A 13,743-nucleotide genomic window follows, 5' to 3' on the forward strand; every position below is an offset into this window, starting at 1 on the left:
GTGAGTCTCTTGATATTTTCTTCATTGTCCCAAAATGGCTGCTGGAATTTTGACCTTCGTGTCTAGGTTGGTAGTAGGAGAAAATAGAAGAGTACATAAGGGCAAGAAATGCTTGGTGTGTTTATTTACTTTTTTCTGTGTTTTTTTTTTTTGTTTGTTTTTTAAAGATTTTATTTACTTGACACAGAGAGAGAGAGAGAGCTAGAGAGGGAACACAAGCAGGGGGAGAGGGAGAAGCAGGCTTCTGGCTGAGCAGGGAGCCCGATGCGGGGCTTGATCCCAGGACTCTGGGGTCATGACCTGAGCCGAAGGCAAACACTTAACGACTGAGCCATCCAGGCGCCCCTTCTGTGTGCTTTTTAAAGAGTATAACCAGATGTCCCAATCAACACTTTTACATACATTTTGTCTATCACATGGTCACATATATCTTCTATGGAGGCTGAGAAAAACAGCATTTTAGTTGTGCTCAGTGCCACTTCAAATTAAACTAGGCTGCATTCCTAAGGAATAGGGAGATAAGGGATACTGGGTGGCTGTGTAAGTCAGCTTGGGCTGCTATAACAAAATATCATAGACTGGGTGGCTTAAACAGCAGATATTTACTTCTCACAGTTCTGGAGGCTAGGAAGTCCAAGATCAAGGTGCTGAATGATTTAGTTCCCTGGTGAGGGCTCTCTTCATGGCTTGCAGATGACCCCCTTCTTGTTGTGTTCTCACATAGCAGAGAGAGATCTCTGGTCTCTTCTTGTAAGGACACTATCCCATCATGAGGCCCCAACCTCACGACCTCATCTAAACCTAATTATCTTCTAGCTCCAAATACCATTACATTGGTAGTTAGACCTTCAACATATGAATTTTGGGGAGACACAGACATTTATATTCTACCCTTGGCCCCCCAAATTCATGTTTTGCATTCAAAATCCATTCATTCAATCCTCATGGCCCCCAAAGTCTTAACTCATTCTAGCATCAATCCTGAAGTCTCAACTTCAAAGACGCATTAATACATCATCTAAATCAGATGTGGGTGAGATATGATTCATCCTGATGTAAAATTCCTCTCTGGCTATGAACCTACAAAACCAGGTAAGTTATGTGCTTCCAAAACACAATGGTGGTGCAGGCATAGGATAGACGTTCCTATTCTAAAAGAAAGAAATTGGAAGGAAGAAAAGGGTGTCAGATCCCAAGTAATTCTAAAACCCCCAGGAAGGCAAATAACATTAAAATCTTGAGGCTTGGGTGCCTGGGTGGCTCATTCAGTTAAGCGGCTGCCTTCGGCTCAGGTCATGATCCCGGGGTCCTGGGATCAAGCCCCGCATCGGGTTCCCCGCTCGGCAGGAGGCCTGCTTCTCCCTCTCCCACTCCCCCTGCTTGTGTTCTCTCTCTGTCAAATAAATAAATAAAATATTTAAAAAAAATAAAATAAAATCTTGAGGCTTGAGGATAATCCTTTTTGGTGGATGCTCTGCTTTCAGACCTAATGAGGTGGTAGTCCTGCTTCTGCAGTTTTGCCAGGTGGGAGTCGCATGTCCTAAGCTCTGGGGGGCCCTGCCCCCAGGCTTCAGGTGGCTGCTATCTGGTGTAGTGAACTGAAACAGTAGCCACTACCACCCGACCCCCCCCAACACACACACACTGAAGCTGAGGAGGCAGCCCCAATGATCTCTGAATCCCCTTTGTGGTTATTCTCTTTGTCTTAAAGAATAGCACATGTTCGCACCTGCAGAGCTCTATGGTCCAGCCCTGTAGGAGCTAAGAAGTCTGATAGGCTTCCTTCACTTTGTGTTGGGGTGACTGATTAGGTCTGTGGTTCACATCCATACTAATCAAACTGTTGTTTGGTCACATGCTAGTGTTTGCTTCAGAACAATCTTTCTCTGTCTTTTTTTTTTCTTCCAGTATGAATAGGCTGAGAATTTTCCAAATCTTTACGTTCTGGTTAATTTTTGTTTAACAATTCCTTTGATTCATTTCTCTCTTGCATTTTACTATAAGCAGTCAGGAGGATCCAAACCACCCTTTAAATACTTTGCTTCGAAATCTCCTCAGTAGCTTGCAAGTTTTACCTTCCACAAAACACTAAAATATAGTTCAGCCAAGTTCTTTTGCCATTTTTTAAGAAGGATCACCTTTCCTCCGTTGTCCCATATGTTCCTCATTTTCCTCTGAGATGTCACCAGAATGGCCTTTACCATCCATATTTTATTAACATTCTTTTGATGATTATTTACATATTCTCTAAAAAGACAGAAGCTTCTTCCCCAGCTCTCCTCTTTTCTTTGTGAGCCCCCACAAGAATCATTCCCCTTAACAACCATATTCTTTGCACATCCAAACTCCTCTAGCCTCAACCCATTATCCATTCCACATTTTTAGCTATTTGTTATAGTAGCACTCCACTCTCAGTACCAAAGTCTGTATTAGTCTCCAGAGAAACAGAACCAATAGAATGGACATATATCCTGGGTGGGTGGGTGGGGAGATATATTTATTATATGGAATTGACCCGGGTGCTTGTGTAGGCTGAGAAGTCCCATGATGTGCAGTGGCAAGCTGAAGACCCAGAGAGTCAAAAGTATAGTTTCTCTCCTAGTCCAAAGACCTGAAAACCAGGAGAGTTGAGGGTGTAAGATGCAGTTTCAGTCTGAGTCAGAAGGCAAGAGAAGACCAATATTCCAGTTCAAAGACAGTCAGGCAGAGAGCAAATTCTTCCTTACTCAGCCTTTGTTGTTCTATTTAGGCCTTCAATGGATTGGATGAGGCCCACCACACTGGGGAGGGCACTTTGCTTTACTCAAATCTACCAATTCAAATGTTAATCGCATCTGGAAACGCCCTCATAGACACACCCAGAATAATATTTAACCAACTATCTGGACATCCGGTGGCCCAGTCAAGTTGACACATAAAATTAATCATCATAGTGGCATAGCAGTTTCTACCACAAAGATATTAGTGAAACCACTGTAATTTATTTCCCTTCTGTTTTAGCTGATTTCTCATTATACCTATAGAAAAGCTTTCAGTTATAGCGATATTAGATATTACACAGATGAAGAAAAAGAAATGTTTAATTCCAAGCAGAAGATTTCTCCTATGTCCGGATATTTTGTATCAACTCTAGTGTCTTTTTTCTTTTCTTTTCTTTTTTTTTGCATATAGTCCATTAAAACAGGATCATTCACTGTATTTCATTTTGTGACCTACTTTTTTCTACTTAAAATATATATGTTGAACATTTTTCTGCTATATGGTATTCTTCTGTAACATTTTAAATGACTATATATTAGTCTATTGAGTGGATATATGATATTTTTCAGCCAATCCCCTACTGTTGGACAGTTAGGTGATTTCCAATTTTTCACTTTTATAAGCAGCTCTACTACACTCTTATTGTCTCTTAATGTTTAGTTACAAAAGCAATGTATTCCTTCTCTAACTAAAAAAATGGAGTTGTATAAGATAGAAAGCAAAGTTCTCTATTTCTATTTACCAGCACTTGTATTTCCCACAATTCTTATTCCCCATGAGGCAACCACTGTTAATAGTTTACTGTGTATTCTTCCAAACTCTTCTGTTTTCTGATTCCTTTTTTCCTTTTCCTTCCATTCTATTATCCTAAAAGCCTTTTGTTTTCTGCTCTCTTCATGCTCAGCCCCAAGCCTCCTCACTTTCTTTATTTGCTGCTTACGCTGGGAAGCTAGGCAAGCATACCTGTTAGAATTTTGTGTGAATTTAGACAAAATAATTTATGAGTGAAGGTCTCACACCTCTGATTAAAGAGCATGAACTTGACGGGTTGCCTTTTCTGTCTTGCATGTTGACTGCTAGTTGGGCTTTCTAAACCTGTCTCCTGGTACGAACTGGGTCAGGCAGTTGGAAAAGTAAATCTTCAAATAAGCAAGATGTTACTATCTTTATTTCTCATAAGCTAGAGTGAACTACATTTAAGAAACATTTTTTATTAACTTCTCATGTGTTCATACTGACCATGAAAGGAAAACTCCCCTATAAAAGAGGAGATCAGCAATTAGAGATTTTTAAAGTATATTCATCCATTCAGTAAATATTTATTGGGTGCCTCTCATGTACTAGGCATCATGGAGATACTGGGAAGGTAAAGACAAAACCCAAAGCTCTTCACAGTCTTTTTTTAAGCTTTCACCAACACTACTTAGGAAGCACCCAACAGTGTATTTTATTGTCTTCTTTGCCTGGATTCTCTCTTCTAAACATGTAGTTAGGCATTATTGCCTCTCAGAGATGTGTGGCAGTAAACCCCATTCTCTGTTGATAACACACTGGCACTTGAGCCTCTGTGTACTTCTCTGTGTATTTTCTTGCCATCACAAGTGTATTTATGCTCTAGCAGCTGCAGCAGCATTTAACTCAAAAGTACGAGGGAAGTCCTCTGGTTGCCTACGTAGATGGATATGTAGGGCACTTGGACTCCTTCCCTTTTGGTAAAATTAAGTCCAGATATCTGGCATTGCAATTCACACCATTATTTAAAGAAGCTCACCCTTTCCTTTTTCTTCTTCTCCTTCTCCTCCTCCTTCTTCTTCCTCCTCCTCTTCCTCTTCCTCCTCCTCCCCCTCCTTCGGAGAGGGAGTGGCAAGGGGCAGAGGGAAAGGGAGGGAGAGAATCTTAAGCAGGCTCAATCTCACAACCCTGAGATCATGACCTGAGCTGAAATCAAGAGTCAGACGCTTAACTGACTAAGCCATCCAGACACCCCTTCTTTTTTTTTTTTTAAACTATAAAAATTGCTGAAATGCCAAGACTTTGGTTGGGGTGAACAGAGAAGTTTGGAGTGTTTTTAATCCTGTGTTCAGTGTTGTTGGTAATATTAGAAGAGCAGCAGAGCCATGAATCCAGTCATACTCTTGGCTAAAGCAGCCTGCCCTGACTTAAGTACTCCTCATATGAAAAAAGACCCAGGGCTTTAGTTGACAGTGAATGCAACCTGAGCCAGTGATGTGACCTGCCTGCCAAAAGAAGCAAATGTGATCTGAACCAGCATTAATAGAAGGCTGGCGGCTGGGACAAGTAAGGTAATAGTCCCATAGTACACTTGCGGTGGTCAGATCACACCTGGAGGATGGGGTTTCCTCCTGGGCACTGCATTTTAAGAGTGATGTCGACAAGTTGGAGTATGCCCCAGTTGGGCAACAGGATGATGAATGGCCTACAAACTACATCCTTTGAGGAATAGTAGGAGTAACTGGGGGAGTTTACCCTGGAAACTAGAAGGCATGTGGATGTGCGATAACCATTTTCAATAATTGGGAGGGCTGGGGTGGCTGGGTGGCTCAGTTGTTAAGCAACTGCATTCAGCTCAGCTCATGATCCCAGGGTCCTGGGATCGAGCCCCGCATCCGGCTCCCTGCTCGGCGGGAAGCCTGCTTCTCCCTCTCCCGCTCCCCCTGCTTGTGTTCCCTCTCTCGCTGTCTCTCTCTGTCAAATAAATAAACAAAATCTTTAAAAATAATAATAATAATTGGGAGGGCTATCACGTACAAGAGTTGGACCCTTCTTTGTAATCTCAGCAAGCACAACTTAGACCAAGGAGTATACATTACAAAGTGGCTGATCGATCTTGTCTCCATAAAAGGAAGAATTTTCTAACCCTTTTGAACATCCAGAAAATAGCAGCTTTGCAAGGTAGTGACTTTATCTTAATAAGGGATGTTAGAATGGCAGCTGGCTAACCAAACATCAAAGGATTCATGAATAGGATGGGAAGTTTGGAGAGATGACCTGATCCAAGATCCTTTCAGAATCAAAGGTTCTAATGCGGAACCTTAAGAAGGAAGTATTAGCACTTTTCCCCTTAGGCCCCATGTAAGTATTAACCATAGAAACTAGGTTAAAATTGATGATGCAAAGGTCAAATATGAAAGTTTTGAGGATGAAAAGAAACAAAAAGCAAAAGGCAATTTCTGTTCTCCTAGTGGTTGTGGATTTTGAGGATTTTAGTGATGTTTGCTAGTTTTTTCCAAAGCAAACCAAATCATTTTTTCCCCCACCTTTAAGATGCTTTAGAGCCCTGGTGTGCTATCTTTCTCATCAAACTTACAGTCCTCTTAATATGTTGTTTTCATTTTAATATGTTGTTACATTTTGCAAGATTACCTTTTTTTTTTTTAAGATTTTATTTATTCATTTGAGAGAGAGAGAGAGAGACAGAGAGAGCACAAGCAGGGAGACAGGCAGAGGGAGAGGGAGAAGCAGACTTCCCGCTGAACAGGGAGACCGACAAGGGGCTCGATTCCAGGACCTGGAGATCATGACCCAAGCTGAAGGCAGACATTCAACTACCTGAGTCACCCAGGCGCCTCACAAGATTACTCTTAATTCAAATTATGCAACAGCATTTCAAGGGATGGCAGTCTGTATCCACATGTTGAAGAGCCAGCCCTGTGGAACAAGTAGTGTTTAAAGCTTATTAATTATTATATGAGGTAGCACCCATAAAATGCATGCATTGAGATAGCTTGGCTCTTCCCCACAATCAGTGAGATGAGTAGGCTGGGAATGATCATTCCTATTTCATCAGTGCAGAAACTGAGTCTTAGAGCAGCTTGCCTACCATGATTATGGGTGGACCTGGCACTTCTGACTGTTAGTCCAGTGCTCTTTTTAATTTTGGTTTTTTTTTTTAAGATTTTATTTATTCATTTGAGAGAGAGTGTGTGTGAGAGAGAGAGAGCACGAGCAGTGGGGAGGGGTAGAGGGAGAGGGAGAAGCAGACTCCCAGCTGAGCAGGGAGCCTGACGTGGGACTTGATCCCAGGACCCTGGGATCATGACCTGAGCTGAAGGCAGACGTTTAACCGACTGAGCCACCCAGGTGCCCTAATTCTGTTTTTAATAATAAAAGCTACTGTTCTTTCCTAATAGTGGGTTTAAAGACTAACTTAAATGCAGAACATTGTTTTTCTCTCTTAACTACAGTGGTTCTCTAGAGTAGGAGGGCAGAGTGCTTTGGCCACAAACTTGGCTTTTAACTTTAATGCTGTTCCTAGTCCAACTTATGTACTAAAAATAGGCTCTAGCAAACATCACTGTTGATGTCTGATGATACTTGACCCTTTCCTTGAAATATTGATGTTAACACTCCAAATAAAAATCTTTTTTTTTTTTTTTTAAGATTTTATTTATTTATTTGACAGAGAGAGACACAGCAAGAGAGGGAACACAAGCAGGGGGAGTGGGAGAGGGAGAAGCAGGCTCCCCGTGGAGCAGGGAGTCCGATGCGGGACTTGATCCCAGGACCTGGAGATCATGACCTGAGCCAAAGGCAGATGCCCAACAACTGAGCCACCCAGGTGCCCCTCCAAATAAAAATCTTAAGGATGTATACAGAACAATGTTTGTCAAGTGGGGTAAATTTGACTGGGTACTGCAGCAAAATGCTTAGGAGCTTAGGCTAACTCAGAGAGATATGGGTTTAAATCCGTTAGGCCACCTATTGGCTGTGCATCATCATCATCTCATGGAGCCTCAGAATCTTTACTTGTAAAAAGGGGAATAATAATGAGATCTGCCTTTTTGGGTTGCTAGGAGGACTAGATGAGATAATGTGTGTAAAAGCATGAAAACTGTGATTTTCTTAAAAAAATTGTTTATTGTGAGTTATTATTCATTGTCTTTTATTCATTTTTCTATGGGGGTATTCTTATGTGTTTCCTATTTACTTTCATTGTGCTGTTTATACTCTGCATGGTAGGTGTTGAATAAAATCCTAATTAGTAGTATCACGCTGGACCAGTAATCAGTAATAACTCAATAGACCAAGTGCCTCCTGGGTGCTCAGCACTGTGCTGATCTCTGAGAATACAAAGCTTCTTGGGGCACCTGGCTGGTTCAGTTGGTAGAGCGTGCAGCTCTCGATCTTGGGGTTGTAAGTTCCAGTTGGATGTAGAAATTACTTAAACATAAAATCTAGGGGATGCCTGGGTGGCTCAGTCGGTTAAGCGTCTGCCTTCGGCTCAGGTCATGATCCCAGGGTCCTGGGATCGAGTTCTGCATCAGGCTCCTTGCTTGGCAGGGAACCTGCTTCTCCCTCTGCCTGCCGCTCCCCCTGCTTGTGCTTGCACCCTCTTTCTCTGACAAATAAATAAATAAAATCTTAAAAAAAAAATAAAATAAAATCTAGGGGCGTCTGGGTGGCTCAGTGGTTAAGTGTCTGTCTTCGGCTCAGGTCATGATCCCAGGGTCCTGGGATCGAGCCCCACATCGGGTTCCTTGCTCGGCGGGAGGCCTGCTTCTCTCTCTCCCGCTCCCCCTGCTTGTGTTCCTGCTCTGGCTGTGTCTCTCTCTGTCAAATAAATAAATAAAATCTTTAGAAAAAAAATAAAATAAAATCTAAACACCAACCACAACCACAAAGCTGCCTGAGACTAGGCCCTTGCTAAGAGAGACTCATCTACAGGTTGCTGTGGAGGCCAACCTGGTGTTTCAGAAAGCACTGTAGATGTTGTGTGAGTGTTGAATGAGTCACAGGAAACCAGGCCAAGAAAGGTGGGTGGGACCTTGGTGGAGAGGGAACAGCTAAGTGAAGGCACAGATCTCTGAATCAGCAGACGGAGAGAGTGAACTGAAAGCCGTCATCAAAGTTGTAGTACTTGTTGGGCTAGTCATGTAACCTCTCAGAATCTCAATTTCCTTATCTGTAAAAAAGAAATAATTAAGTCTACCTACTGGTCATGATGCGAAGAGTCAACACAGTAAATATTTGTAAAGTACTTGCTTGCACATCAACTGATACAGAGTGAGTGTTCAGGAAATGTTAACCACCGTTACCACCATGGTAGTAATTTAATAATACCTTATAATTATGAACGTGTCCTTCCAAGAATAATTCCTCCCCTGGTCGTTGGACTGCGAAGAAGGGTATCAGCATTCATAAACCACTCTTGAAGAGCTTTAAGACAAGGATGTCAGAGCTGGCTTCACAATCCCGGTCAAGCACCAGTAAGATAACCCCACGTCTGCGCGGGCACAAGGGTGCACCAGCGTGGAGACGGGCTCCCAGGGTCACGTGGCACACGGCCCCGCCCCGCCCCTGGCCCCGCCCCTGGCCCCACCCCGGCCGAGCCCGTCCCCGGCGGCTGCGGCTGCGGCAGCGGCGGCTGCGCCTGCGCAGAGCCGGGTGCGCTCTGCGGCGCGGTCTGCAGTGGAGGCGGCGCGAACAGCAAGGGGGAGGCGGATGGCTCTGCGGGGCCTGGCAGCCTCGGGGCCTGGCTCCCGCGGGCAGTTGGATGAGGCGGTGGCGGCGGCCGAGGAGCGCGGGGCGCCGGCCGTGGTGGTGGCGGCGGGAGGCACGCCGGAGGACAACGAAGAGGATGAGGGCCGCGGCCGGGGCCTGCTGCGCTGGGACGGCTTCTCGGCCTGGCTGCACTGCGTGTGTGTGGTGGGCTTCGATCTGGAGCTGGGCCAAGCCGTGGAGGTGAGGCCCGGCCGCACATTGCCCCTGGCGCCTCGTCCGGGTCCCCTGGCCTGGGCGGCCCCAGCAGAGCGTGTGGCCCGCGGACCCCGGCTGCCGCTCCTCCGGGCGTGGCCGGCCGCCCCTCCGCCTGTCGGGCCGGGCTGCGGTCCCTTGGCAGTTCCCGTGGGAGGATCGTGGGCAGCGGCTAGGGGTGAAAAGTAATCTCTAGGCCCCTCCTAAATACTTGCTGAGGTTCGTTTTTGTTTGATCTTGTTTTTAACCCGGTGTCACAGGAGTAACTAACATGGTTAGCGGCACCCGGAGAAGGCTGCAGGCAGGATGTTGGGGACTTGTTGAAGACGCGGATAATGCCCCTGACATATGGTGAACTATAATAGCCAGACCTCACACAACCAACTTTTTAGACTCCGAGACCGTTTTGGCCATTTCCAGTAATTCTGAGAGCATTCCACTCAGCCTGAGCCGAAATGCTTATCTCAGCATGATTTTCTCCATTTCCCCCTTTTGTTCCTCATTTCTAGTATTTCTTTTTTAAATCATTTCTATTATTCCTTGATGTTGCTTCTGAAACAGTTGGCTTGAAAGCTGTTATCAAGATGAACATAGTTTCATAGTTCATCTTGCTTGTGAATCATTCAAGTTTTACATCTTTATGGTGCCTTATTGAAAGGCCTTCGAATGTTATTTATTCTTGACATTGTTTAGGGTCCCTTTTGTAGCATAAGACATGGCTTGTCATTGTATCCAAGGAAAACCTTATTAGAAGGAGGTATGTTTAGAAAATTTTTGTCTGTTTGTTTTGGTGATGATGACAGATTTTAATGAACCACCTCATTCAGACTTGAGTGGCATAAGTTAGCTATGAAAATTGGGCAGGGAGGTTTTTCTTAAAGCGAAGCTACTGCTTTTGTATTCAGCCTGTCTTCTCTGTTTTATCATTATGCAGTTCAATACACATTAAGTTTCCACTAAGATCTAAGCATTATGCTGGTTGCTGGGCATACAAATATGAACAAAATGCTTTAACCTGTTATTTGTAGATTTAGACTACAATTTAGAGGGGAACCGAGAATAAATCACAGAAGCAGATAGGGCCAAATGCCATGCCTGGTACATAGTGGCATTCCATACGTACTTGATAGAATGAATGAATACATGAACAATTCTTTATCTTACTGAGGCAAACAACAGTTTCCAAAGACTTTGAATTAGAGATTTATAAGTCATCTATCATTTACATTGACATGTTAACCTGAAGTTATATATGTAGTAAAATACAATTTAACCATAAACCTCGGAGTGGGTTGTTGTTGATTGTATTTTAAAGTAACTGAAGAAGATCCTTGTAGACTCTCATCATTTGGGACATAATTTATAAGTATGTTCTTCTGGCCAAATAAACAATATTTAGCATAATTGAGATGCTACAAAAAGGTGAATCATTAAAGGACTTATTTTGAATTTCATTTCCCATGGGATATGCTACTGAACAGTTTACTTTAGGTCAGTAGTTCTTGACTTTTTTTGCATCCTGGATCTTTTTAAAAAATATGAACTCCGTTACAAAAATGCTTGCTAATACAGAATTGTGTATATACTTCTCTGGACTATCTGGGGGTCATCTGTGGATCTTCTCTTCCACTGTTCCCAGATTAAGAATCACTGATTTTAGAAGGCATAGGATGAAGGTGGGGAAAATTCCCTAATAAAGGATCCAAAGAAAGATAAACACATTAAATGGGTTGCAACACAATTTTGTTTTGTTTTCGCGAGAAATGTAGAATATTGTACCTTGCCACTTTTAAAAGAAGAAAAAGGAACACAAGTTAGTAATAAATATAATGAAATAGTTGAAAAATATATTTCACTTTTGTAATATGGCCCTATCCAGGCCAAAAATGGACAGGTGGGGTGGCTGTAATGGGACAAGAACGTGAACGTAGACTTTTGTTGGAGAAGTGACATAAAGTAGCTCTAACCCCAATTCCTATAATGCATAACCATGGAGACTCAAAAGGGAAATTAATTAAAGAATAGGTAAAAACTAAATTTGGACTATAATATCCTAGAAGCCACCTGTGACATCACATCTTTGAATTTTAGGGTTGAAAGAGATGTAAGAATCTGTTGTGACAGAAAGTACCATTTGCACATTTTAAACAAATGCATAAACAGTACCACTTGGTTAAGCTTAAATCCTTAACAAAGAGACAGTATAGCATATCAGTCAAGAACCGAGACTCCAGAGCTGGACTGCCTAGATTTGAGTCTGTGACTTTGGGCATATTACTATGCTTGGCTCACACTCCCTCTGTAACAGTACCTGCATCAGGACATTGCTGTGAGAATTAGATAAATTAATGCTGGTGAAACATTTGGAACAGTATCTGTGACTCAGTAAGACCTATGTAAGTCTGTATTTGGGAAGTATTGAAATTCCCTTTTTCATTTTCAGTGGAGAGAATCCTTAACTTGCTTTGTAAAGACAAGGCCTTTGAACCTTAATTTTCTCACTAGTAAAATGAAGTTGTGCTAGTAGAAGCAATACCTTTTTTTTTTTTTTTTTTAAAGCAGGGGAACTTTTTTCCCTGTGTAAATAAAAATCTAATATGGGACCTCAGTGGCTAACATGGTTGAGATGGGGCCTGTGTGTGTGTATTGGGTTGCAGACAACAGAAACTAAGCTATAGCTCGAGCAGAGGAAGGAAACTTGCTGTAAGGCAATAGATTTTTCAAGATACTCAAGATACAAACCTATTGGGGCTTCATAAAATGGCTAGAGCCCATAACTTGGAAGTCTCTTGCTTATGCTCTTGTTTTATGGGATTTTGTTCGTGCTTCATGCTCCCTGCGACTTATTTCCTTAGCTTCTATAATCTTTATGGTAGAGAAGTTGCCCTTTTCAGCCCCTTCAATGAAGAGACACCAGAGGAAGCTTCTCAGGCCTGGTTTGGGGCAAATAATCCGATGAAGACCTGTGTGGTTAGGGGAGTGGCCTATTTTGCATAAAATGTCTGTTAGGCCCTGTCCTTGGTAAAGGGGACAATGAAGGGTATCTTTTAAGTTGGAAAGAAAATACAAGAGGTGTTGACTATAGGAGGTGTACTCAGCTTCCTTTTCCCACAGAGTGGCCCTAGAGCATCACCACAGATTCCGTGTGTCCTCTGGAACAAAGTTTCAAATCCTCTGGATTTTATATACTCTAAGTCATTTCCAGCTCTAAAATTACCTGATTATGTAGTAAAGCCTTAATTATCTGAATCCAGAATTGCCTCATTTATTCAAGTTTTTTTTCCCCTGATTGAGTAATAATATGCTCATTGTTGAAAACTTGGCAAGAAAGAAAATTATAAACATTAGAAAACATCACTCATAATTATACTAAGAAACAACTGCTATTAATAGTTGACATTTTCGTTAATGCTTTTTCTTTTTTACATAATTTCATGTCTGTCAATTAATTTGATTGTTAGGAACAGAAATGCTCTCAAATTTAAGAGAAAAGATTGATTGTAAGGAGTCTCTTGGAACCCAGTTGCAGGAAGCTGGAATGAACCTCATGGGATTTGGAAAGCCTCAGGCTTTTTGCCTTTGTTTCTCAGGAGCTGTGTGGTCTTTTGTCTCCGCTTCTCTCTGCAAGCCTGTTCCATTCTCTGTGCTGAGGCTGGCTTCTTCTGCAAGGGTCTCAGTTTCTGCTCCCCAGTTTCTCTTGACTTTGGATTACTGTGATACTGATTTTAGCCAAACTCTACTTTTGTATTCTGGAACCAGGCTGAAGCTTAATTCAAATACCGGAGTATCTGATTGGCTCAGCATGGGTCAGGTGCTCCCTTTTGTTCAGTCATCTGTGTCAGGAGACAGCGTTTTGGGACAGTAGTGGCCACTTGTAAAAGGAGGGGACACTTCCAAAGTATGGGCTGGGCAGCAGTCCCCCAAACAGGTCTACAATCAGAGTCTGCTTTTTTTTTTTTTTTTTAATTTATTTTCTTGTCAGAGAGAGAGAAAGAGAGCACAAGCAGGGGGAGCGGCAGGCAGAGGGAGAAGCAGGCTCTCCACTGAGCAAGGAGCCCGATGTGGGACTCTATCCTAGGTTCCTGGGATCATGATCTGAGACAAAGGCAGATGCTTATTCAGCTGAGCCACCCAGGCATCCCCAGAGTCTGCTTTTATTGATAAACATTCTCATAAACAATTTGCCAGATCATTAAAGACTCTTCATAAGTACAGTTTTATGGAACAATTTATTTAACCATTTTTCTTAATTTGGATATTTAGTGGTTT

The 13,743-nt window shown here is 42.6% G+C and overlaps 1 protein-coding gene across 2 annotated transcripts in view; it reads left to right on the forward strand.

Annotated features, from left to right (window-relative positions):
- The first annotated feature begins 9,173 nt into the window (after positions 1-9,173).
- Positions 9,174-13,743, forward strand: part of DENND6A (DENN domain containing 6A) — a 57,778-nt gene continuing 53,208 nt past the window's right edge. For both annotated transcript variants that reach the window (XM_034998043.1, XM_034998044.1), the window contains exon 1: positions 9,174-9,462. In XM_034998043.1, the coding sequence (XP_034853934.1) occupies positions 9,223-9,462 (240 nt within the window). In that variant the 5' untranslated portion in view covers positions 9,174-9,222. The remainder of the gene's footprint in view (positions 9,463-13,743) is intronic.

The sequence above is a fragment of the Mirounga leonina genome, unplaced genomic scaffold (assembly GCF_011800145.1).
Source record: "Mirounga leonina isolate KUSES-001 unplaced genomic scaffold, KU_Mleo_1.0 Mir_94, whole genome shotgun sequence".
NCBI classification, from domain to species: domain Eukaryota; kingdom Metazoa; phylum Chordata; class Mammalia; order Carnivora; family Phocidae; genus Mirounga; species Mirounga leonina.